This window comes from Oncorhynchus kisutch, linkage group LG2 (genome assembly GCF_002021735.2).
Source record: "Oncorhynchus kisutch isolate 150728-3 linkage group LG2, Okis_V2, whole genome shotgun sequence".
NCBI classification, from domain to species: Eukaryota; Metazoa; Chordata; class Actinopteri; order Salmoniformes; family Salmonidae; genus Oncorhynchus; species Oncorhynchus kisutch.
Window position 1 is genome coordinate 941268 of NC_034175.2, and position 25947 is coordinate 967214.

Below are 25947 nucleotides of genomic sequence, written 5' to 3' on the forward strand. Positions count from 1 at the left end.
AAATTTCCGAGTTCGAGTACACAGGCAAACGCATAGGCTCACAAAATCAGGTACGTCATGGATCTTTCTATAAAGAGATACACAATTGCGCGTGCGTCAATTTGCAAGTTGTTCTTCTTGACACGCAAAATTCACCCCGCTCTGGTTTGCTTTAGCGAATCTTATTTTTTTCAGGTAGAGTATTTCATGTCACTCATACCACGCCGTATTTATTCTATAGTAACCCTGGAGGACGTTGTCCGGGTAGTGTTACTATATTGTGGCTACAGCTAGCCAATCACCATCTTTTGCACGGTGCGTGGTCAAGTGGTTTTGCCCACAAGGCCAGCTGCTTTGTTTCTTAGTCGCCCTAAAAAAGATGTGGCCCATACAGCTAGATATTAAACGTTGTCTTTATTTGTTTGTGATGACCCTCAGAATGCAGCAAGGCTACAATCCAAGGCCATCGTATGGCGCCCCACCACAGAAGAGGTTCAGGAACGCTAATGGAGGGGCTAACAACAGGGTAAGTTCAGTTTCCCACAGTAATCATGCCAATTGCCCCCAATTATGCCGTTTGCCCCCGGTTAGGATTATAGTTGTATTACTAGTCATTCACAACCCAGATGAGGTTAATTAATCCATTCTGAATAGTGTCTATTATGATAAGTGGTTTCCAAAACAGTGGTTTTGAGAGTACTGTACGTAGTCGTTGTATTGTCTTCTAACCGGTTTCATTCCTAAAGTTGTAGCAGTGCTCTGTGCAGAGGAAGTGGTATGGACCCTTACCAGCCGCCCTTGGCTGGACAAAGACACTGGACACTGCTGGAGCAGCAGGGACTGATCAGTGCTTTCTGGTCTCCTGAGTGTTTCTGTGGAGATGCAGCCTGCTGCACTGCCCCTCAATCAGGGCTTGAGTTACCCATTGACTACGAGATGCTGAAGAGTGTTGTGGGCAGCAGGAATTCCAGATAACCCTGTTACCAAATGAAGGGCTGCAACTAAAGAGGGTAACAGGGCTGGGTGTTTTCTCTGGGCAATCTCATGCCCTTTATCCCTGTCTTTCTTTTAAGGGGGCAGTCAGCCCCCATAACACTTATTTTCCTGCTGAGCTATTAGCACTAGGGCTCACTGGCAGCTTGGTTCTATGATGCCTTTGTGACAGATATATTCTGATTGGAACACCTGACTAGAGTACTTGTACTTTCGTTTCAAGGTAAAGCGCATGTGTACGGTGCAGAGTCAGTAACAGCTCAGAGTTCCCTCATGTCACTGACCGGGTCATGAAGGAGAGGCTGAAAGGACATTTCTCCCTCTCTCTCCATAGAGACAGGAGTGCAGTAGGGTTCTCCAATGTGTTTTTCTGCTGTGGTCCACCTGAAGCTTTTTCTTAAACCAAACCAATATTTCTGTGCTGTGGTCGACCTGAAGCGTTTGCTTAAACCAAACCAATGTTTCTATTCAGAACCCATTCTTAAGCTGCAACCCCTGTGGGGGGATTGCAGGGGATCCTGACCCACTGTTTGGGGAACAGTGCAGTGGGGTTTGCCCCTGTGCTGCTGCCTCCAGTCTCACTAATGCCTGTCTGTCTCTCTCTCCTTCGGCCTGGTTATCCCAACTGCCAGAGAAAGCAGCCTAACTTCTCTGCTGACATAGGTAAGTTCTGCCTCCACACAGCATCACTGCCGCTGATAGGAGGTTAGGAGCTGTGACTTAACATCCTCCTGCCTTTTGCTGGTGGCTGATTGGGCAGGGGGCAAGTCCAAGCTGCGTCTGAGATTCACTGCCTCTTAGAGGTTGCTGTAAATGCCAGTGAACGTAGTCACTGCCCACAGGCTTAGGCTGTGTGGCTCACAAAGGCTTTTCCCTAGTGTTCATTTCAATGACTTTTTGGGGGGTCTGTCTTTGATACAATGTGCATAAATCTTTTTAGATGCATTAAAAGTAGTTTTATTTCATAAAACACTTTGGTCCATGATTTAGAGTCTGAACAACTTTAGAAACCACAATGTGAAACCTGTCCTCTCAGAAGAATGTCTAACTAGGGAACTCATAGGTGTGCAGGTGCTCTCTGCAGTCCTGTAGAGCTGTTGCCCCATATTGGTGCAAGTCAAATCAGTAAGGATCCTGTCTGGGTCAGATGTTGTGGGCCCAAATGACTGCCGTGCATCACCCAGTTGGGTGCTACACATTGGTGGTGGATGAGATGGGATACTCCATCCCAATGTAATTTAGGGCTATCAGCCCCCGGCACAAAGATGTGGCCTCATAGGCCTATGGTAGTTCAGATGGGCAATGGATGCTGACAGAAGGATTTTCTTTCAGGGCCTTTGTGGCCCTCAAAGAGTAGGAAGTGTTTCAACTCACTGTCTGCCAATGGGGCTGGGACCTGCTGTGCCCATGCAAGAGTTTCACTGCTATGATTGGACACAGGTATGGAGGAGTGCCTGATGGGAGTGAGAGAATCCTATATCCCTGCTCTGACCTGTGTCTAGGTGGGCAGAAGAACTGCAGCCCCCACGGTTTTCAGCAGGCCTCAATACCTCAGATTAACCTCTCTTCTGTGTAGTGGTCAGTACTATAACCCTGGCATGAAACAGACCCTGGTGTGCCTTCCAGGCAACCTTCTAATGAATCATGATCTTGTGAAGGTGGGGCTCGAATTGCACACAGTGAAACAAATGAAGTTATTTTTGGTTACCAGCAACTTTGATTACCAGCCAGAGCAGGAGATTCCAGTACTCCCAACCAATCTGTGTTTTTAGCAGAACTTAACTAGCACACAAATGGTAAGGATTCTTACCAGATGTTGTCGATGATGCACGGCTGGAAACAGGACCTCAGAGGCTCAGAAGAGCAGGGGTTGTGTTTCTAACTGTTGTTCAGTAAATGAAGAACCTCTCAACTCCACTACAAGTCTTTTAACTGGGGGTTTGTGTAAGGAATGCACTGTGACCTTAAAGCTCTATACCTTCTTTTGAAGTGTTTCACTTCGTGAAGTATGAGGCTATTGGCTGTCTGCTGGTCAGTTGACTGGACGTGTGGACCCTTTGGTCTCACCTGTCCGTGGGTAGGATGGCGATCTCATTATGCAGTCTCTGCCATGTTTGTGCTTTTTTGACTTCTGTGCGTTTCCCAGTGTTCACCACCAAGGCGGGAAATGTACAGACCATCCCCTCCTTGACCAAACAGTTGAAGGCCATCACTGGTGAGACTGTCATTGGTGAGTACCTATTCATTGCACCATGGTAGTAGCCCTATGCCAAGGGTCCAAGAGATTTAAGTCAAATCTCTCCATTGCACTCTTTCACTAATATAGGCTTCATGGGGCTCTATGATTTGTTTTTCGAGTCTGATTGGTTGTTGTGATGTTTCATTGCCCATGGTTGTTTGATAGAGCTGTCACTCATGTTCTGCAGGTCTTCAGTATGTGTGGGAGTACCGGAGCCCTAGTAAGTCAGTCCCACCCCATTACCAGTGTAAACTCTGCAAGAAGGTAAGCCGTCTGCAGACTGACATGCTGGCTCACATCAAGGGCTGGAAGCACTCCTTCAGATACATGGTGAGGCTGTGTGTGTGTGTGTGTGTGTGTCGCTTAACTTTCACAGTAAAAGTCCCTGTAAAAGGCTGTTGGATCTACAGGTCTGTGTTATGATGCTGTGTAACTGTATGGTCTCATCTGTTCTCCAGAAGCAAAATCATTCTGCCAAGATGCCCTTTAAGGAAGATGCTGCCACAAAGGACCATGAAGTGAGGAAGAAGGTGAAAGAAGCAGCAGCAGAGCTGGAGAAGGCAGAGGGCAGGGGACAGCTAAAGGTGAGAAGGGGGAGCAGAAAGTTATGGATGAGGAAAATAAAACACGGCAGACTATTGAGATGGGGGGGACCGCTCTGGTGATGTTGGTTATTGAATTGATTCTGAATGGTGTTTTCAGGTGATTCTGAAGGAGCCCAGTGAGGTCCAAGCGTTTGCAGGACTACGTACGTTTTTCTATGTTTATTCTCAAGTTTGTCTGAATCTCATTGTGCTCAGTCTGTTTTTAAATGTACTGTGTGTGGTTCCGGACATATCTCCCTGTCATCACAGGTTCAGCAATCCCCAACATGGGGCCACCTGGAGGGATGGGAGCTAGAGGACCAAAACCAGGTGAGTGTGTGGGGGAGAAGTGTAAGGTTGCCTCTGAGGTGATAATCTCCCGTGGGCAGATTCTGAATGTAGACTGAGATAATCTTCAAGAACTGAATGGGATGCGTGAGATCCGAGCAGCATTATTAATTTCAAACAAGTATAAATAATCACGCAGCTGTCCAAATTACTTGAGATTTTACTTCTGGGTTAACAGATTGCTGAGGTGATAAGACCTTTATTGTGTGCTTGACTGGTCTATGTTGGGATGCAGTGTTGTGTAGTAGTCCAAATGCAGTCTTTTGTCTCCCTCTAGGTGGCAGGTTTGCAGAGCCTCTGTTCCCAGGGGAGTTCCCTCTCCAAGGCGGGGGCCTCAACTACCCCGTGGGTGGTATGGGGGGCTACTCTGACCCCCTGCCTCGCTCCACGGCTTTCCAGAAAAGGGACATGAGCTTCCGAGGCTACCCTGACAATACGGGGGGGCAGAGGCTAGGGGGTTCAGCCGATGGCTTTGGGCTGGGAGGGGGAAGGGATGGAAGCTTTGGCCAGGAGGGGTTGTTGGGGGAGAGTCCGGGAAGCCGCTACCCTGATGAGTTCAGAGGGGGACAGATGGGAAGTGGATCAGGCCAAGGGTTGATGGGAGCTGTACCTGAAACCAGCAGCCTTCCGACCACGCTACTCAAATACCTGGTGAGTGGAACTGTGTGTGTGAAACTATGCTTTCTCGTGTTATTTAAACATGCTGTGTGTGTTGAGGGTTTGTTTCCTGTGTGAAGGACAATTTCCAGATCGAGAACGAGGGTGATGCTCAGATCGTGCTGAAGGTGACACAGAAGCTGACAGATGTCCTAATGGACTACAGACTTAGGAGTGTTTCCTCGGTATGCAGCACACACACACACACACTGCTCTGTCAGCTGCAATACCAGTGCAACAAGCAGCTCTCAGGTGCTTCCTGCAACAGGAACTGGTGACGTGAGGATAAATGTCACTTGATTCAGTCCTTTAACCCACTTCCTGTCTGTGTTCAGTCAGTGAGTTATTGCTGTTCATTATGGCAGTACAAGGCAGTGCTCTAGAACCTTCTGTGTTCTGACAGCACACGTTCTTACTGTGGCTAAACCTGTTCCTTGTGTACTCCCATACAGTCGTAAGGTAGATGGCGTGATTCAGGAAACCAAATAATTCCTCAGTAGTTTGTCCCCTTTGTTCCCCTCGATTCAGTGTGTGTTTGACTCCAGCAGGGTCCTAGTATGAAGAGCGGTTTGTCGCTGGGCTCCATGAGCTACTCCGATTCTCCCAGAATGTCTAGCAGTAGTGACCGCTTCTCTGGGAACCTCTCTGGTACGCACGGCCCCAGTTGACAAATTAAATACACACGTCCAGCCTTTTAATGGCTGTAGTTTGGTTCAGAAATAACCAACAGTACATCAGTAATCTATTTTATCTCCTCTGCAGGCCCTTCCAGATACTGATGGTCCATCCAGGTACTACAACTAACTGATCCATCCCCACGTGACACATCCACCTTCCTGGGGTAACCCATCCTCCGCCTCACCCCCAAGATATACCCTGAGTCCATGGGGTCTGCAGCTGTCTGTCTAGCCACTGAACATTTTTATTTTATATAATTTTCCTTCAAAGCAGAAACTGATACAATTGTGTACTTATTAGTGCAGACTTTGTTTTTACCTAACTTCTTTTGACATGCATAGGTTGGACTAAAGTTTGACTTTTAGTTTTAACCATTGTCTGTATTCATGTGATTTTGGCATTTATTTTACTGTGGTTTCTTGGACAGATCTTGTCTGTTTAGAAATTAAGTGTTTGATAGAAAACAAGTGTAATGTTTAGGGAAACATATGTTTGGCGGTAAATGGGTTACTGATGTACTGACTGCTGTTTTGAGTTGGGCTTGTCATCGCTGTTTTTCTCCACACCTGGCTTCACTTGTGGGATCGTCTGAGACCAGCCACCCTGACAGCTGATGAAACTGAGTATTTGTCTGTATTAAAGCCCTTTTGTGGGCAAAAAAATAATTGAGTGGCTGGGCCTGAATGGAATCCCAGGATGTATGGTGCATTTGGAAAGTATTCAGACCCTGACTTTTTCCACATTTTTCTTACGTTACAGCTGTATTCTAAAATGTATTAATCTACACACTACCCAGTAAGTAAAAACAGGTTTTTGGAAATGTTTGTAAATTAAACTGAAATATATTTGCATAAGTATTCAGACCCTTTACTCAGTAGTTTGTTGACGCACCATTGCCAGCAATTACAGCCTCGAGTTGTCTTTGGTATGTCAGATTGGACAGGGAGCATCACTGCATAGCTATTTTCAGGTCTCTCCAGAGACGTTTGCTTGGATTCAAGTCCGGGCTCTGGCTGGGACACTCCAGGACATTGAGACTGGTTCTGAAGCCACTCCTGGGTTGTCTTGGCTGTGTGCTTAGGGTTGTTGTCCTGTTGAAATTGAACCTTTGCCCCAGTCTGAGGTCCTGAGCACTCTGGAGCAGGTTTTCATCAAGGATCTCTACTTTGCTCTGTTCATCTTTCCCATGGTCCTGATAAGTCTCCCTGCCATTGAAAAACATCCCCACAGCATGATGCTGCCACCATACTTCACTGTAGGGATGGTACCAGATGTGACGCTTGGCATTCAGGCCAAAGAGTTAAACCTTGGTTTCATCAGACCAGGTGCATTTTAGTAAACTCCAAGTGGGCTGTCTTGTGCAGTGGCTTCCGTCTGGCCTCTACCATAAAGGCCTGATTGGTGGAGTGCTGCCGAGATGGTTGACCGTCTGGAAGTTTCTCCACAGGGGAACTCTGGCGCTCTGTCAGTGACCATCGAGTTCTTGGTCACCTCCCTGACCAAGGCCCTTCTCCCCCGACTGCTGCCAGCTCGAGGAAGTCTTGGTGGATCCAGACTTCTTGCTCTGACATGCACTGTCAACTGTGGGACATTATATAGACTGGTATGCCTTTCCAAATCATCTCCAATTGAATTTACCACAGGTGGACTCCAAACAAGTTGCAGAAACATCAAGGATGATCAATGGAAACAGGATGCACCAGAGCTCAATTTTGGTATGCTTTCTTATTTGTAATTTGCAAACATTTCTAAAAAACCTGTTTTCGCTTTGGCCATATCGGTTATTGTGTGTAGATTGAGGGGCAAAATGTATTTAATCCATTTTAGAGTACTTTCCAAATGCACAGTATGGAGGATGTTGTTCCTTCGCTGTAAAACTGGGGATTCCATGAGTTGGATTTTATCTGATCCAACAAAATAGGGAACTGAAAATAAACAATCTCAGTGGTGTCATCTATGCTTCTCCAGCTGTGTGAGAAATGTTGCTGGCTCTCAAGTTGACCTTAAATCTACCATAAACGGAGTGAATTGACATACTATAATAATTGAAAACAGTTTAAGAGTTTATCAAAATCAGGTCACTTTGGTAACAGAATCGGGTAACATTTAATTAGTGCCAAAAATAAAATATTGGTTTCATAAAGTAATTTTTGGAATGAAAATTCCAATAAAAGAAATAAGGAATGTAGGAAGAGAAATGAAATGCTGTCCTGTTGCCTGATATGTTGTTGCTGGTTTTCAAACATTGTCACAATGTTGCAGTCTGAAATGCATTTAAATCAACATGTAGGTGTAGAATGATTTGCCGCCATTGGTGTTATAGAAATATTAAAGGGTCTCTATACCATGGGAGGTCTTGAAATTAAAGTTGGAATCATTCAAAAACAATGGATATTGACTCATCCAGTTTAGACTTGTCCAAATTAACTGTTGACTGACTGGAGGGTATGGGGTTAACACTTCTCGAAGCCACTACGACTCAAGGATGCTCATTCCAGTGATGAGCCCATCCTGAAGTGCCATCTTTAGAGTTTTAGGGACAATCTCAGATGACACCCTATCCCCCATAGAGTCCACTACTTCCAACCAGATCCCCATGTGGCTCTGGTCAACAGTTGTCCAGTAATTCTCAGTTGGTATAGCATGGCGCTTGCAACGCTAAGGTTTGGGTTTTAGTTCCCACGGGGGATCAGTAGGAAAAAAGTATGCACTCACTACTGTAAATCGCTCTATAAGAACGTCTGCTAAATGACAAATGTAAATATGAGGAGTAGGTCATCTTTCCTTACGCATTCCTTGTAAATGTCCTCCATCTGCTGGAAGCTGATACAGGTGAGCAGCACTCTGGTCCCCATATGTCTTGTCATGTCATTTCTGGGCCTGTGTGGCAAAACCCTCAGTTTTAAACTGAGCCACAGCCTCACCGATGCCATTGCCATCTTGATCACCCAGAATGTAGATCAACTGTTCAGTCAGAGGAAGGTCGCAGGGGCAGTTTCGTACGTAAACACGTCTGTGCTGTGGGAAACGGTCTCACCCTGGGTCTCTCAATCTGATGTTTCTCCTCGCTTCGCTCTGACACTGCTGGTGTTGTCTTGGGGTTGCCATGGTGTCTCCCAGTTGACAACATGGCTTGCATCTTCTCCTTGGTGACAGATGAGAGGTCTATGGCCTGGGAACCAACATGGCAGCCGTTGAGGTTCAAAGCATAAACGTAGTCTTCCGTTTGGTTGAATATTACAAACGCTGTATCTGTCCTCTCACTATCCTTATACAGTAAGTGTAATATTTTGCTGTTGGCGATGTTCAGACAGCCAAACAATTCTTTTATCTCAGTCTTCGTTATTGTTTTGGATAGATTTTTGGCCATAATACAGTACTCCATGCTCGGGGACTCACAGGATCTGGGCCTCTTCGCTGACCGTGACCTGTCCTCAGAGCTCCTCTTGGCCCAGATCCTGTGTGTTTCTCTGTCAGGCTCATACAAGCTTTGTCTTTGGGTTCTGTATGAGGGCCTTGCCCTTTCCTGGTGCTGCATTTCCTTGGATTCTAATGAGGGTTCATCTCTCTGGATTGTATACGAGGGTATTTCTTGGGGGTTGTACAAGGTTCTATCTCTCTGAGTTGTGGGCCTATACAAGGGGTTTTCCAAGGGGTCATATGAAGGGTTCTGACACTGCTGGATGGCATAGCTCCACATGTCCTCAGAGGCCCCACGGACCTTCACGCTGATGCGGCCCAGTTGCTGGTGGTTGAAGCTTAGAGCATCACATGCGTCCTGGGCATGCCCAAACTTTACAAGGCAGCCCTGTCTCACGCCCAGCTTCACATTAGCTATCACATCCTGGACCAACAGGCCTTTGAAGAAGTGGCAGATCTCCTGGCTGGTGACAGTTTTTGGCAGGCCAAAGAGCCTGACGTAGCCTGGTCTTGGCCTGTAAGCCTCTTCTGGTCTCCTTAACTCACCCCCAGGCACAGCTGTGTTTTTAGCCCTGAGCACAGGACCGACAGTTGCACTAGCGACAGCTGGGCTATCGGCCCTGAGCACAGGACCAGGTGCTGCTGTCGCTTTGTTGTGCTCTCCTGGCTGATTAGACTGCAGTCCTTGGATAACAGCAACAAGGCCGAACAGTAGGGCTGTGGCAGGGTCGGGCAAGGGCGCTGCCGGTGGAAGGAGCTTCTCTCTCTGTAGTTTGGACTCCATTTTTCATTGCAGTTCTGCGATGCTACTAATATGTAGGGTCACCGGAGACTTTCTAAGAAGAGTTCCAAAGCGCCTCATTGAGTGCTGGCCATCTCTCTCTGTAGTGAACACAATGAATGCTTCACCAAGGTATCCTCCTACACTGCTCAAAAAAATAAAGGGAAAACTAAAATAACACATCCTATAACTGAATGAATGAAATATTCTTATGAAATACTTTTTTCTTTACATAGTTGAATGTGCTGACAACAGAATCACGCAAATTATCAATGGAAATCTAATTTATCAACCCATAGAGGTCTGGATTTGGAGTCACACTCAAAATTAAAGTGGAAAACCACACTACAGGCTGATCCAACTTTGATGTAATGTCCTTAAAACAAGTCAAAATGAGGTCAAAATGAGGCTCAGTAGTGTGTGTGGCCTCCATGTGCCTGTATGACCTCCCTACAACACCTGGGCATGCTCCTGAGGGATCTCCTCCCAGACCTGGACTAAAGCATCCGCCAACTCCTGGACAGTCTGTGGTGGAGCGAGACATGATGTCCCAGATGTGCTCAATTGGATTCAGATCTGGGGAACGGGCAGGCCAGTCCATAGCATCAATGCCTTCCTCTTGCAGGAACTGCTGACACACTCCAGCCACATGAGGTCTAGCATTGACTTGCATTAGGAGGAACCCAGGGCCAACCGCACCAGCATATGTTCTCACAAGGGGTCTGAGGATCTCATCTCGGGACCTAATGGCAGTCAGGCTACCTCTGGCGAGCACATGGAGGGCTGTGCGGCCCCCCAAAGAAATGCCACCCCACACCATGACTGACCCACCGCCAAACCGGTCATGCTGAAGGATGTTGCAGGCAGAACTTTCTCCACGGCGTCTCCAGACTCTGTCACGTCAGTCACATGGGCTCAGTGTGAACCTGCTTTCATCTGTGAAGAGCACAGGGCGCCAGTGGCGAATTTGCCATTCTTGGTGTTCTCTGGCAAATGCCAGACGTCCTGCACGGTGTTGCGCTGTAAGTACAACCCCTACCTGTGGACGTCGCTTCCTCATACCACCCTCATGGAGTCTGTTTCTGACCATTTGAGCAGACACATGCACATTTGTGGCCTGCTGGAGGTCATTTTGCAGGGCTCTGGCAGTGCTCCTCCTGCTCAAAGGTGGGGGTAGTGGTCCTGCCCCTGGGTTGTTGGCCTCCTCCACGTTTCCTGATGTACTGGCCTGTCTCCTGGTAGCGCCTCCATGCTCTGAACACTACGCTGACAGACACAGCAAACCTTCTTGCCACAGCTCACATTGATGTGCCATCCTGGATGAGCTGCACTACCTGAGCCACTTGTGTGGGTTGTAGACTCCGTCTCATGCTACCACTAGAGTGAAAGCACCGCCAGCATTCAAAAGTGACCAAAACATCAGCCAGGAAGCATAGGAAATGAGAAGTGGTCTGTGGTCACCACCTGCAGAACCACTCCTTTATTGGGGGTGTCTTGCTAATTGTCTATCATTTCCACCTGTTGTCCATTCCATTTGCACAACAGCATGTGAAATGTATTTTCAATCAGTGTTGCTTCCTAAGTGGACAGTATGATTTCACAGAAGTGTGATTGACTTGGGAGTTACATTGTGCCGTTTAAGTGTTCCCTTTTTTTTTGAGCAGTGTATATACACCACCTTCTGGGATGTGTAAGTTGGTAAAGAATCTTCGTATGTCTTCAGCCCCGGCCTCAATATTCAGAACATGCAACCGAAGTACATGGTCATATTTAACTCATTTTATCTGGCAAACAGAGGTCTGGAAACGGATACAAAAAAGTGTCTTTAACATGAAGCAGAAATCCGAGTTATTTAATACATTAAGAACAGCAACAAAAGGATAAACATTTAAATGGGCACATTTTTTACTTATATTAAGAACATCCAAATTCCAGATTTTCCAGATAAATTAAACACGTTAAGTAACCCACAACACAACTGATGAACGCTGACACGCGGTACATTATTATGATGAACACCTGGTTGGCTAGCTAGACCGGAGGCACCGTGGCTGTGAAATGAGACATTTAAGAATATTTGAGTTAAAAAGCTAAACAGCTCAACTCCTCAAATTACTTACCAGGTGAAAACCATAACAACTCTGGCTCCTCTGTATTTTAACCTTTTATATCGTAATTTTGTGTGATTGCTGATAGGTCGAAATGTTGTCCTTTTAAGAGCCCGACCACATTAACTGTGCACGAGCTGCCGCATGTGCGCATTTTATTGGGAAGTAGGGAGGCGCAAGAAAAGTGGCGCGAGCACACGCCCCAAAAGACAGAAGGGGTTGTGGGTAAAATAACAGGAAGTCAGTTTCTCTACCATGGCAACGGGGATGCTACTTGTGTGCGGATTGGCACTATTTCTAACAATAAAATCAAACCTACTTCACTCCCAGCAGTTTACGATTTCGTTTCAGCGTCCTTCAGACTGCAGCGTGGAACAGTTCTACGACATCTCCAGTCAGTCCTGTGTGAAATGCGGACCGAACCAGAGTACGAGTGCAACTGGTGCGTTATCAATGGTGTTGTTGGTTGTACTGTGACTAACGGGCTACCTAATTAGCAGTACGCTAATCCACTCCAGTCTGGGTTTGTTGTAGAGTCAAACTGTTGTAGAGTAAACTGGCCTGCTAGTTGCATTGTCCTATATGTAGACTATGTTAGCTGGTTCATCAGTCAATACGATTGCTGCAGGTATTGTTTGCTGAGAGAAATGGCACTGATGGTTTACAACGTAACCTACAGCTGTGTCTACTGTTCTAATCTCTTGTGTTAACCAATTACCCTCTCCTCCTTCATCAGGTCTGTCTTGTGAATGTGTGACTGGGTTCAGAGTTCTCGCCACCAACGGAGCTTCCATCACCTGTCAGCAGTGTCCACTAGAAAAAACGGTATGTTCTTATTCCGTACTACAAGACAGTACATCACACCATATAATACAGTGCTAGTTCAATTTACTTATCATTCACCGACCAGTTTAAAGGTCTCAGTCAATACAGATTGTCCTGGGAAGTGTGCTGAACACAGGAGGTTGGTGGCACCATAGTTGGGGAGGACAGCTCATAGTAATGGCTGGAGAGGAATAAGGGGAATGGTATCAAACACATTGCTACGTTCCAGCCATTATTATGAGCTGTTCTCCCCTCAGCAGCCCCCACTGGTGCTGAGCTGCATGTGTTGTTCTTCCTCTCTCCTATAGGCAGTAACAGAGGATGGCTATGGGTGTATCCTCTGTCCGGGCAGTCTGACTGAGCAGGGAACCTGTCAGTGCCCGTCTGGGAGTATACTGGGTGAGTAAAACTGGGAGTATACTGGGTGAGACAGCAGCTGGAGGAGCCACGTCTACAGGGGATGTGATGGTGTTTATGGTGCGCCGCTGTGTGATGCTAATGTTGTATTGTTGTACTGTAGTGGAGCGGGATGTCCAGGGGAACCCTCTGGAAGAGGCCAGGTGTGAGGTGTGTAACGGAGCTGAACCTGCCCTCTCAGCCCCTAACAGCTACGGAGACAGGTACCAGACACAGCCAAGTCTTCCTGCAGAACAACTGATATTTCTGCTCTAAACTCTCAGATGGCATGACTTGTTAAGATTCTGCTGATTGAACTGTTTACTGTCTGTTTCTGTCTGACTGCTCTCTTGTCTCTGTCTGACTCTGCTCTCTTGTCTCTGTCAGGTGTCAGAGATGCCAGGCTTCCCTCATCAACACCTCTCAGTCCTGTATGTGTGGTTCCAACATCCTGGTGAGCCCACCCTCTATAATACGCGTGTGTGTCATGTATGGGTTTAAAATGAAATACAAGTCTAGAGCATCCGTGAATCATATGTTGTGTTTCTTTACAGGCTGGAGGTATGTGTTTCCCTCCCAACAACCTCCCTACAGCTGTGAACCCTAATGTCAACTATGCCGAGCTGGTAAGTCAACACAACAGGGCCCAGTTTTTCAAATGTTATCTATCTGGATGTTGTCTATCGCATAAGATTAAATAAATGCATAGAAATAGAACAAATAATTTACTTGAATGGGGTATTCCATTGTATTCATTCTGTTTCTCTGTTTTATTCCTATCCGATAGGCAAAATCATGGTAGATACTGTAATTTTTGAAAAACTGGGCCCAGAGCATCAGTGAGCCTGCTGTAGTTATGTGACTGTGGAGTTATAGTAACACTGTTTGGTATGTTCCCCCTGTAGTCCCTTCCTGTGCAATCAGCATGGTTCTCCACAAACCTCTACTCTTCAGCAGCTGCCTGCTTGGTAAAATATACAGCCTCTCAAATACCTGTTCACCTTTCTGTCCCTGGACGATGTATGTGCACTTGTCTGTGTGTGTCCTGCAGGTGTTCTCTGACCTGATCGTGTTGGTATGTGTGCATTGTACAGGTGTATACTAACCTGACAGCATGCCAGGCATTGGGGAACATGTGTGTGATGAACATGCACTCCTTCAGCAGCGTGGCCAACGATGCCTGTGGTCTCTACAACACCATCTTCAGAGCTACCGCAGCCCTGGGATCTACACAGGACATATCCTACTGGTAACCTCTAACCCTTTTCATGACCCCTAACCTATAACCCCTAAAACATCTTCTGAAGATCTACTCTTGCTCTGGAGTTTCTAACCACTGTTTTCAACCAATGATGTCAAATCTGGAGTAGATCAGTCAATGGAACTGTCCATTCCTGCCCCTGTGACTTTAGGAGAGCCAATCTCCCATGGCTTTACTACGGGGACCAGCCAGGTCTGGCCAACCGCGTGCTGCAGACAGAGCCACTTCCCACTGGATTCAGCTTCAAGGGACGCAACAGGGTCCGTAACACACACATTGACCCAACACTATTACCATAACACCTATGATGATCACTCCGATTCTACGTGCGTTGTCTCTCTTTCTCAGAATACAGACATCAACCTAGTGGCTGCTGTCTACAACGCCAGAGGAGACTTCCTCCAATGGGAGAAAGTGGGAGGAAACAACCTGCAGGTAAAACAGGAAGTTCATCTTGAGCCTGACTAGTGTAGGCTAGTCTTGCATTGCCACACTTTGCAGTCTCATAATGACTCCCATTCATATTGACCTTCAAGCTGAGCTGTCTACTGTAGTAATATTTGTAACAACCTGAGGTTGGGAGCAGAGCCCTTAGTGACACACAAGTCTAGCCTAAAGGTGTTCTTCTTTCCATCACACTGCTGGTTCCAGTGTTGAGACGCCAGTGTTTCAGGATACAGCTCAGTCATAGATCAGTCGTTATCATTATTAGTTTTGACATGAGGAAAGTGACTGTCTCCTCTCCCAGCTCTGTCCAGACACCGCCAGGAGACAGGAGGCAGCTTACACCTTTGGCACGGCCTACCAGGAGACTGTGAGTTTCTACCTCTATCCAGTGCTTGACTTGAACTGAAATTGGTTCCGGTACTCATGTTGGGTGCCACTACTGTTTATACAGTATTTAGGTGCAGAAGCTCCACAATACTTTTGAGATAATATTCTATAAGAGGAACAGGAGCTCGAGCAGTAGAACATTTGAGATAATATTCTATAAGAGGAACAGGAGCTCGAGCAGTAGAACATTTGAGATAATATTCTATAAGAGGAACAGGAGCCCGAGCAGTAGAACATTTGAGATAATATTCTATAAGAGGAACAGGAGCCCGAGCAGTAGAACATTTGCGGTGCCGGGACTCAGATCCGGTGAACTCCTGCCCAAGTCAAGCCCTGTCTCTGTCTCGTCAAAATGTGCTGTGGTGTTTTCTCATGGTTACAGTTGTTTTGCGTTCTCACTTAGCGCCAATTCTATTACGTATGTGTCTGTGTGTGTAGTGTGTTCTCTCTGTAGCAGACCTGTTGCGTGTTTATGCTGAGCCTTTATTCTACGATGTGTTTGTGGATCTGAGCCGAGGAGAGGACAGGAGACTGCTCCCCCTCCCCACACGCAACCTCAACCAAGAATACAACAGGAAGTTCATCAACCAAGGTGAATGTGGGAGGGGGTACATTTGTTTTAAATCCTTTCTCCCTCAACAAGTATCTTGAATAACTGGTGTGTGTAGGTAACTTGAACGACTGGTACCTATCGAGACGTGTGTTACTGGTGGACACTCTGAGTGGGAGAGAGAAGAGCCTCGGCTCTCTGCCAAAAGTCATACGCATCGCAAGCAGCATCAGGATTGGGTGAGTTGCACACACAAACACACATCCATGTAGGACTACACGCATTCATCAATGTTAGCAGGGTGTGAAAACATGTGTGTGTATTTGTGACATAGATTTCAGCTGGTGCCAGGGACTCAGAAGGGACAGGTGTTCCCTCCTCTCCTCTCTGTGACATACTCAGACGTCCTCATCACTGCCCCAAACACACAGACTGTCTCTGTGAGTAACACATCACACACACACCTTCTCACAGCACACACACACATCCCTGATCCCACTGTAACTTCTGTGTGTTCTAGGTGTTGTTTGCTGTGGACTATGAGATGGACCAGACTGAGGCTCACATGAAGACTGATGTGAGTAACCAGGGGACAGAGAACGAGAAGGGTAATGCTGTTGCGATTGCATGTATAGTGAAGACCATAATGATTAGTGTGTGTGTGTGTGTGTGTGTAGATCGCCCTAGGTGTGTTGGGTGGCGTTTCTGTTCTGTATTCCTTGGTGAAGACAGCCAGCTGGAAGAGGAGGATTGGGTCTCCTCTCATTGACATGGAGGTACCTGACCTTTAACCTGTAACCCCGACTTCTAACCAAATCAAATGTATTTATATAGCCCTTCGTACATCAGCTGATATCTCAAAGTGCCGTACAGAAATCCAGCCTAAAACCCCAAACAGCAAGCAATGCAGGTGTAGAAGCACGGTGGCTAGGAAAAACTCCCTAGAAAGGCCAAAACCTAGGAAGAAACCTAGAGAGGAACCAGGCTATGAGGAGTGGCCAGTCATCTTCTGGCTGTCCCGGGTGGAGATTATAACAGAACATGGCCAAGATGTTCAAATGTTCATAAATGACCAGCATGGTCAAATAACGACAGTAGTTGTCGAGGGTGCAGCAAGTCAGCACCTCAGGAGTATATGTCAGTTGGCTTTTCATAGCCGATCATTAAGAGTATCTCTAACGCTCCTGCTGTCTCTAGAGAGTTGAAAACAGCAGGTCTGGGACAGGTAGCACATCCGGTGAACAGGTCAGGGTTCCATAGCCACAGGCAGAAGAGTTGATACTGGAGCAACAGCACGGCCAGGTGGACTGGGGCTCAGGTCCCCCGAGAGAGAGAAAGAAAGAGAGAATTAGAGAGAGCATACTTAAATTCACACAGGACACTGTATAAGACAGGAGAAGTACTCCAGATATAACAAACTGACCCTAGCCCCCCTGACACATAAACTACTGCAGCAGGGCGGTTCGTTGCTCCAGAGCCTTTCCGTTCACCTTCACACTCCTGGGCCAGACTACACTCAATCATATGACCCACTGAAGAGATGAGTCTTCAGTAAAGACTTAAAAGTTGAGTCCGATCTGCGTCTCTCACATGGCTAGGCAGACCGTTCCATAAAAATGGAGCTCTATAGGAGAAAGCCCTGCCTCCAGCTGTTTGCTTAGAAATTCTAGGGACAATTAGGAGGCCTGCGGCAGGACCAAATCGGAGAGATAGGTAGGAGCAAGCCCATGTAATGCTTTGTAGGTTAGCAGTAAAACCTTGAAATCAGCCCTTGCCTTAACAGGAAGCCAGTGTAGGGAGGCTAGCACTGGAGTAATATGATCAAATTATTTGGTTCTAGTCAGGATTCTAGTAGCCGTATTTAGCACTAACTGAAGTTTATTTAGTGCTTAATCCGGGTAGCCAGAAAGTAGAGTATTGCAGTAGTCTAACCTAGAAGTAACAAAAGCATGGATACATTTTTCTGCATCATTTTTGGACAGAACGTTTCTGATTTTTGCAATGTTACGTAGATGGAAAAAAGCTGTCCTTGAAACAGTCTTGATAGGTTCGTCAAAAGAGAGATCAGGGTCCAGAGTAACGCCGAGGTCCTTCACAGTTTTATTTGAGACAACTGTACAACCATTAAGATTAATTGTCAGATTCAACAGAAGATCTCTTTGTTTCTTGGGACCTAGAACAAGCATCTCTGTTTTGTCCGAGTTTAAAAGTAGAAAGTAACCATTAACTTTAAACACCCAAATGCATTTATTTAAATGTAGAATTCGATTGCATGTTTGTCATATATTTTCCCTGACCTCTCTCTCTCTCTCTCTCTCTGCCTCTCCTTCTCTATTTGTCTCTGTCTCTCACCCCTCTCTCTCTCTCTGCCTCTCCTTCTCTATTTGTCTCTGTCTCTCACCCCTCTCTCTCTCTCTCTGCCTCTCCTTCTCTATTTGTCTCTGTCTCTCATCCCTCTCTCTCTCTCTGCCTCTCCTTCTCTATTTGTCTCTGTCTCTCACCCCTCTCTCTCTCTCTGCCTCTCCTTCTCTATTTGTCTCTGTCTCTCACCCCTCTCTCTCTCTCTGCCTCTCCTTCTCTATTTGTCTCTGTCTCTCACCCCTCTCTCTCTCTCTGCCTCTCCTTCTCTATTTGTCTCTGTCTCTCACCCCTCTCTCTCTCTCTGCCTCTCCTTCTCTATTTGTCTCTGTCTCTCACCCCTCTCTCTCTCTCTGCCTCTCCTTCTCTATTTGTCTCTCTCTCACCCCTCTCTCTCTCTGCCTCTCCTTCTCTATTTGTCTCTGTCTCTCACCCCTCTCTCTCTCTCTCTGCCTCTCCTTCTCTATTTGTCTCTGTCTCTCACCCCTCTCTCTCTCTCTCTGCCTCTCCTTCTCTATTTGTCTCTGTCTCTCACCCCTCTCTCTCTCTCTCTGCCTCTCCTTCTCTATTTGTCTCTGTCTCTCACCCCTCTCTCTCTCTCTCTGCCTCTCCTTCTCTATTTGTCTCTGTCTCTCACCCCTCTCTCTCTCTCTGCCTCTCCTTCTCTATTTGTCTCTGTCTCTCACCCCTCTTTTTCTTGCTCTCAGACCGTATTGAAGTTCCTGTTGTTTTACGCTGGTGATCTGGCTAACGTCTTCTTCTTCATCACCGTGGGAACAGGCCTGTACTGGCTCATCTTCTATAAGGTAGACGGAGACCCCCGCAGACAGACACACACCGCAGCCCCCCCCACACACACACACACACACTAACAGACCTTTCCCTCTCTTGTACACCTTTACCTCTGACCTGTGTCTTTACTCCTGTTTATACGGATTCTGATTTTATTCAAGGTTTTTCTCTTCTTTCTTCTCCTGGGCTGCACACTCAGACAGTGGAGGCAAGTCTTTCTCTTCTCCTCTTCTCCTCCCCTCCTCTTTTCCTCTCCCCGTCCTACACAAGAACATTAAAAACATTTGTGTGTGTGTGTGTGTCTAGGCCCAGCATTTTGTGTCAGTGCTGCTACCGTTACCAGGTCTGCAGGAGGAGAGGTTTGTGGCGTATGTGGGCAGTGCCTTTGCTCTCAAGGTGAGGCCATCCCACCCTGTTTTTAGCTTGTGTTATGTGTATGCTTCTATTTGTCTAAAATGTTGGTATTCAACGTCGGGGGAGCGACCCCTAGTGTGGGCGCGGGGGAATTGCAGGGGGTTCACCACTTTTTTTTAAAGTATTATATATTTTGTTTTAAATGGCCGTGGGATTACAGTACAGATTATTTGACAAATTAATTGTGATTTAGTAAGCTATTTATATTGGTTCTCCTAATTTTGTAAGAGATAAAAATGAATTGAATGTTATTTGTTGATGTAAAATGTCAATTTACAGATTTCTAAGGTTGTGTAAGTATATAAATTGGTTCAAACCACCTAAAACCAACTAAGGCATAGATGATGGTAATAAGAGCTACAGCAGGTTCTCACCACTGGTGGGATAACATGCTGTAACATCCTCAAACGTGCAGAAACATCTAGTTCCAAAATTCTAATACTTTTCTGTTTTGTGTGCCAACGCTAAGGATACCGCTTTGTGGCACACCTATAGGAAAACTGTCAGGAAAATAGGGCTGGTGTTAATATAGGTGAATCTGTTGAAACTTGCAGTCCAACTCCTCTGACTATCATCGTTAGGATGCCAAGGATCTTAATGATCCATTATTTCATGAAACAAATCTTATGGAGAATGAACTATATTTTTCGGACAGTTTTTCCCAAGGCGGCGGCATAGGTGCCAATGGCATATTAGAAGATATAAAGGCCTCATCAATCCACACCTAGGAAGACCACATGACTTAACACACATGCACACACCCAAACCCACACACAGATTCTGACCCAACGTTCGGAAAAACAACATGCACAGTCAAAGAATAACCCTTGGGTTTTACGGGGAAAACACTGCAGCTGAGCAGTCACTTGTTCATGGATCTGTGCTACTTCACAACTCTGTTCTCTTCCCTGAAGCACATGCAGATTTGGATAGTGAGAGGTTTTGCTGAGGAAGTGATTTCCCACTTTCCTGTGGTAACCTTGTGTTGGAGCCTCCTAATCCTAATAATACATTTGGGGGGAAAAAGGAACATATTTGCCTTTTTCATCCTATTTATCGAATAGCGGTGGAATTATTGGCCGATATCGATATATCGGTCATTAGATTTGGGGTGGGGTCACGAGAAATTCTGCCGATCGAAATGGGATCCCTGCAGAAAACGTTTGAATACCACTGGTCTAAATTGTCGTCCTGTCCTCCAGACTGTGCAGTTTCTCCATAAGCTGATCCAGCAGTTGTCAGTGGATATCTTCTTCATAGACTGGGAGAGACCGCGCGGCAAAGCCAACAAGACCATCCAGGGTACGTAGTCAAAAAACGCCTTTTCCCCTTTTCTCTGAAAGTTGTTTTACCCCTCTGTCTCTCTGAATTAGATGTGACCATGATTTGGGTTGTTGTCAGGCAATGGCAACGGTGAGGCGAAGCACAGCCCTTCTCCTGTCAGCATCTGGAGGACCTACTTTGTGGCCAATGAGTGGAATGAGATTCAAACCATACGCAAGATCAGCCCCACCTTCCAGATCATGGCTGTGCTTTTCCTACTGGAGGTACACACACATCTTCCTTCCCTCTCTCTCTGTCTCTCTCTGCCTCCTTGTCTGTCCCTTTGTGTCTGTCGCTCTCTGCCCCTCTGTCTCTCTGTCTCTGTCTGTCCCTCTGTCTCTCTCTGTCTCCTTGTCTGTCCCTCTGCGTCTCTGTCTCTCTCTGTCTCTCTCTGACTCTCTCTTTCCCATCAGAGAAATGGCAGCACTCTCCCCTGATACATTTCAAATCACTTTCTTAACGCTCTCTCTGTGACTCTGTTGCTCTCTCTTTCTCTCTCCCTCTGTTTCTAGGTGGTTGGCTTCTCTAGTCTGGCCCTTAGGGACCCCTGGTCAGATCTCCAGCGCCCCCCTCAGTCCTACTCCCCTCCCTACAGCCTGACACTGCGCTATGGCCTGGCCGCCACACTCTGGCTCTGCATTGGACTGCTGCAGGTAGGTACACCCCTATGAACTGCAGACGTTGGTCAGACCTGTTACCAGAGTGGGTCTCTGGACAGGCTTTCTCACTCTGTGTGTCTTTCACTTTCTCTCTGCAGATCATTTTCTTCACTGCTTTCCATGAGCGTTTTGTGGAGGATAAGATCCGCCAGTTTGTGGACCTATGCTCTATCAGCAACGTGAGTATCACTCTCACCAGCATAGTGTCTCAGCTGCCGTGCACATTTTGTAAAAGTGAGATGGGCTGATGAACTGCTGCTGTTTTAATGCTATCAGTCATTTAAACAAGGTTTTTCTTCTGTCTTAGATTTCGGTGCTGCTGCTGTCCCACAGGTGTTTTGGGTACTACATCCACGGGCGCTCCGTCCACGGCCACGCTGACACCAACATGGAGGAGATGAACATCAACCTCAAGAGAGAGGCCGTACGTACACACAGAGACAGACAGAGAGAGTGTGTGTGGAATTGGGATGTGTGCATGTGTGTATTTCGTTCCGATATAAAAAGCTATTCAACCCTTTCTCCCTCTCTCTCTCTGTAGGAGTCTCTGTGTGGTCAGAGAGGTCTCCTTCCCAACACAGACACTCAGACCTTCCAGATCTCCATCACCAGCCGCCTACGCCTGCAGTACGACCGCATCCTGGAGCCCCTCAGCAGGGTGGGGCTGTGTGTGTCTGTGTGTTGTTTGAGATCATCATAATCAACAGGAAAGATATTCATGTCTGTTCTATGCAATGTGTTTCTATCAGAATATTCTGTTACGTTGTACCACTTTTAACGTGCCTCTGTCTGAAGCTTTTAAAAATGTAGTTGTCACAGTTTTCATATTATTTCAGGTTACAACACATTTCATGATTTACAATTTCAGATTACTTCATAGAGTTCAATGGGTCAGGTACACTCAAGGGCATGGAAATATTTACCTTGTTCAAAGGTATATCTGTGTTTGTCTCTAACAGAGAAATGGACCGTCACGGTTGGTGGACGCAGCCTCGGGACACCCCTTTGACCAGAGCACCAAAGCCTACCACACCATGAACCGTTTCCTAGGATCTGTCATAGACCATGTAAGATATAAACATACCACACACCATGAACCGTTTCCTAGGATCTGTCATAGACCATGTAAGATATAAACATACCACACAATGAACCGTTTCCTAGGATCTGTCATAGACCATGTAAGATATAAACATACCACACAATGAACCGTTTCCTAGGATCTGTCATAGACCATGTAAGATATAAACATACCACACAATGAACCGTTTCCTAGGATCTGTCATAGACCATGTAAGATATAAACATACCACACAATGAACCGTTTCCTAGGATCTGTCAAAGACCATGTAAGATAAGATAAACATACCACACAATGAACCGTTTCCTAGGATCTGTCATAGACCATGTAAGATAAGATAAACATACCACACAATGAACCGTTTCCTAGGATCTGTCATAGACCATGTAAGATAAGATAAACATACCACACAATGAACCGTTTCCTAGGATCTGTCATAGACCATGTAAGATAAGATAAACATACCACACAATGAACCGTTTCCTAGGATCTGTCATAGACCATGTAAGATAAGATAAACATACCACACAATGAACCGTTTCCTAGGATCTGTCATAGACCATGTAAGATATAAACATACCACACAATGAACCGTTTCCTAGGATCTGTCAAAGACCATGTAAGATATATACATACCACACAATGAACCATTTCCTAGGATCTATCATAGACCATGTAAGATATAAACATACCACACACCATGAACCGTTTCCTAGGATCTGTCATAGACCATGTAAGATAAACATACCACACAATGAACCGTTTCCTAGGATCTGTCATAGACCATGTAAGATAAACATACCACACACCATGAGTCACTTCCTGGGATCTGTTCTAAATATTTTCACACACACCCTTTCCTGTTGTTATGTTGTATTCTCTGTAGGCCCATCGGGACATGGAATACGTTGTGAGAGACAAACTGTTTTTTGAGAGAGTCATAGGGATGGAGTTCTTGGAGCCTATGGACAAGAGCATCTTCTACAACGGTTATGCTGCAACCTTCCCTCCATCTTGTGCCAACATCACTTCTTTTTCAATCTTGGTTCCAATAGTTTATATGTATATACAGTACCAGTCAAAAGTTTGGACACACGTACTCATTCAAGTTTTTATTTTTACATTGTAGAATAATAGTGAAGACAAACTATGAAATAACACATTGAATCATGTACTATCCAAAAAAAGTGTTAAATCAAAATATATCTGAGATTCTACAAAGTAGCCACGTTGATGACAGCTTTGTACACTCTTGACATTCTCTCAACCAGCTTCATGAGGTAGTCACCTGGAATGCATTTCAATTGTTAACTTGTTAATTTGTGGAATTTCTTTCCTTAATGCGTTTGAGCAAGTCATTTTTGTTGTGACATGGTAGGGGTGGTATACAGAAGATGGCCCTATTTGGTAAAAGTCCATATTATGGCAAGAACAGCACAAATAAACAAAGAGAAATGACAGTCCATTATTATTTTTAAACATGAAAGTCAGTCAATCCGAACATTTTTGCAAAAACCTGTCTCTCACGAGGACCACCTCAGGAAAGGAAGCAGAATTACCTCTGCTGCAGAGGATAAGTTAATTAGAGTTACCAGCCTCAGAAATTGCAGCCCAAATAAATGCTTTAGAGTTTTAGTAACGGACACATCTCAACATCAACTGTTCAGAGGAGACTGCGTGATGCAGGCCTTCATAGACGAATTGCTGCAAAGAAACCACTACTAAAAGGACACCAATAATAAGAAGAGACTTGCTTGGGCCAAGAAACACGAGCAATGGACATCAGACTGGTGGAAATCTGTCCTTTGGTCTGATGAGTCCAAATTTGAGATTTTTGGTTCCAATCGCCATGTCTTTGTGAGACACAGAGTAGGTGAACAGATGATCTCCGCATGTGTGGTTCCCACTGTGAAGCACACCTGTCTTTTCTTTCTGCTTATATGAGCTGTTCTTGTCATAATATGGACTTGGTCTTTTACCAAATAAGGCTATCTTCTGTATACCAACCCTACCTTGTCACAACACAACTGATTGGCTCAAAGGCATTAAGGAGGAAATAAATTCCACAAATACATTTTTAACAAGGCACACCTGTTAATTGAAACACAATCTAGGTGACTACCTCATGAAGTTTGTTGAGAGAATGTCAAGAGTGTGCAAAGTTGTCATCAAGGCAAAGGGTGGTTACTTTGAAGAATCTCAAATATAAAATATATTTTGATTTGTTTAACACTTTTTTGGTTACTTCATGATTCCATATGTGTTATGTCATAGTTTTGATGTCTTCACTATTATTCTATAATGTAGAAAAATGTTGAAAAAATAAAGTAAAACCCTTGAATGAGTAGGTGTGTCAACTTTTGACTGGTACTGTATATATCTCAAAACATGGCAGATACAACCGTAATATGCGGCCTATGTTACTACATTACACACTGTGTGGGCTGCAGATAAATGGCAGTGTGGTCTGTGAACAAGCCTGGGCACCTGTATGACCTCTGAAATATGTCTTTATTCAACAGATGAGTCCCATTCGTTCAGTGACGTGCTGTTCTATGGGAACGAAGCCACTCTGTTGATCTTTGACACGCTCTTCTTCTGTGTGGTCGACCTGGGAGCACAGAGCTTCATACTGGCAGGCGTACTCACATACGTACAGCAAATGGTCAGTATTGTGGGTGTACTTGTCTTTGTTTGTGTTAGTTGTATAACAGCAAAAAAATAACATTATTTTCTATTTTAGATCTTTCGGTTAATCCGTAACGGTATTGGGCGGAGAAACCTGGCCAACAAAACATTGGTGGACAAGAGATTCCTGATATAGTTTCTGCTGTCAGAATGGTGGAAGTATAGACCAGGCGCAGGCAATTCCAGTTATCGGGGGCTGATTGGTGTCACAGTTTTGCCACAGCAAACACACCAGACTCCACTAATCAACTAATCATGATCTTCAGTTTAGAATGCAATTTGAATAATCAGCTGTGTTTGCTAGAGATGGGTATTCAACTCTTACCCTGCGAGGTCTGGAGCCTGCTAGTTTTCTGTTCTACCTGATCATTAATTACACACACCTGGTGTCCCAGCTCTAAATCTGAAGAAAAGCCGTGGAACTGGTCCAGAGTTGAGCTTGAGTGGTATAGACTATAGTATGCCATGCCTAATTAGCATGTAACAGCCTTGGTAGCTGTATGACTGGCGTGGTTTCATTGTTTTGTTTACAGCTTTGGCAGCCTCTTTTTTTTTTGACAAATGCTTTTCTACTTGTTTACACAGTATTTTGTACATGTTCTTCACAGGGTCGATGATGTACATTTTGTAATTCAGTTTCTCTGTGATATGTTTTTACAAATTAAAACAATGTGTCTGATTTTATATTGTCTGTTCATTCGCTTCCTCTGTTATTGGCCCTGTAGATGGAGAGAAAAGATGGAGGGAGGTGAAGGTAGATGAGAGGATTGTGGTACTTAAACCATCCACACATTAGCTATTGGCTGCTGTAGTGTCATCATCATTTACTAACCTAACTTGCCAGCAACCATCTCTTTTACTGAAGTGTGATGACCTTATTATGGTGCTATAAAAGTAGATAACAGAGTAGGCCCAGCTCTGCTCCAGGGCCAGATAAAAGTAGATAACAGAGTAGGCCCAGCTCTGCTCCAGGGCCAGA

At 45.5% G+C, this 25947-nt stretch overlaps 3 protein-coding genes across 9 annotated transcripts; 2 read left to right on the top strand and 1 right to left on the bottom strand.

The window, feature by feature from the left end:
- The first annotated feature begins 45 nt into the window (after positions 1-45).
- LOC109885131 (uncharacterized) lies at positions 46-7830 on the top strand. Of its 7 annotated transcripts, none has more exons than XM_031836556.1 (12): positions 46-174; positions 418-505; positions 1605-1635; positions 3119-3202; positions 3399-3541; positions 3670-3795; positions 3914-3959; positions 4066-4125; positions 4421-4794; positions 4881-4985; positions 5346-5448; positions 5563-7830. In XM_031836556.1, exons 2-12 carry the CDS (start codon positions 419-421, stop codon positions 5577-5579), a joined length of 1176 nt encoding a protein of 391 aa, XP_031692416.1. In that variant the 5' UTR covers positions 46-174; position 418; the 3' UTR covers positions 5580-7830. The 7 variants fall into 7 exon arrangements, with proteins under 7 accessions (XP_031692416.1, XP_031692430.1, XP_031692435.1 ...); XM_031836570.1 differs by having other exon boundaries at positions 5349-5448; XM_031836575.1 differs by having other exon boundaries at positions 4893-4985.
- LOC109885129 (RNA-binding protein 12B-B-like) lies at positions 7682-11952 on the bottom strand. The gene is made up of 2 exons (XM_020476984.2): positions 11800-11952; positions 7682-11478 (listed from the first exon to the last, which is right to left on the bottom strand). The coding sequence occupies exon 2, from the start codon at positions 9680-9682 to the stop codon at positions 8447-8449; it is 1236 nt and encodes a 411-aa protein (XP_020332573.1). The 5' UTR covers positions 9683-11478; positions 11800-11952; the 3' UTR covers positions 7682-8446.
- A 46-nt stretch (positions 11953-11998) lies between these two features.
- Positions 11999-25652, top strand: LOC109885130 (meckelin). The gene is made up of 28 exons (XM_031836522.1): positions 11999-12229; positions 12524-12612; positions 12921-13011; positions 13133-13232; positions 13396-13462; positions 13563-13634; positions 13914-13976; positions 14103-14257; positions 14421-14529; positions 14618-14704; positions 15018-15083; positions 15542-15695; positions 15772-15892; positions 15988-16093; positions 16174-16230; positions 16331-16429; positions 18719-18817; positions 19110-19199; positions 20420-20519; positions 20619-20764; positions 21053-21193; positions 21298-21378; positions 21507-21623; positions 21741-21857; positions 22159-22266; positions 23167-23269; positions 24803-24945; positions 25024-25652. Exons 1-28 carry the CDS (start codon positions 12043-12045, stop codon positions 25102-25104), a joined length of 2949 nt encoding a protein of 982 aa, XP_031692382.1. The 5' UTR covers positions 11999-12042; the 3' UTR covers positions 25105-25652.
- Positions 25653-25947: the final 295 nt, after the last annotated feature.

Excerpts from the sequence above, each read along its gene's own strand:
- LOC109885131 (XM_031836556.1), top strand. The coding sequence starts at position 419 with ATGCAGCAAGGCTACAATCCAAGGCCATCGTATGGCGCCCCACCACAG. Across the intron at positions 3,960-4,065 it reads CCAAGCGTTTGCAGGACTAC|GTTCAGCAATCCCCAACATG; the intron begins GTACGTTTTTCT and ends CTGTCATCACAG. Across the intron at positions 4,126-4,420 it reads AGCTAGAGGACCAAAACCAG|GTGGCAGGTTTGCAGAGCCT; the intron begins GTGAGTGTGTGG and ends GTCTCCCTCTAG.
- LOC109885129 (XM_020476984.2), bottom strand. The coding sequence starts at position 9,682 with ATGGAGTCCAAACTACAGAGAGAGAAGCTCCTTCCACCGGCAGCGCCC.
- LOC109885130 (XM_031836522.1), top strand. The coding sequence starts at position 12,043 with ATGGCAACGGGGATGCTACTTGTGTGCGGATTGGCACTATTTCTAACA. Across the intron at positions 14,705-15,017 it reads TGGGAGGAAACAACCTGCAG|CTCTGTCCAGACACCGCCAG; the intron begins GTAAAACAGGAA and ends CTCCTCTCCCAG. Across the intron at positions 21,194-21,297 it reads TCTGCATTGGACTGCTGCAG|ATCATTTTCTTCACTGCTTT; the intron begins GTAGGTACACCC and ends TTCTCTCTGCAG.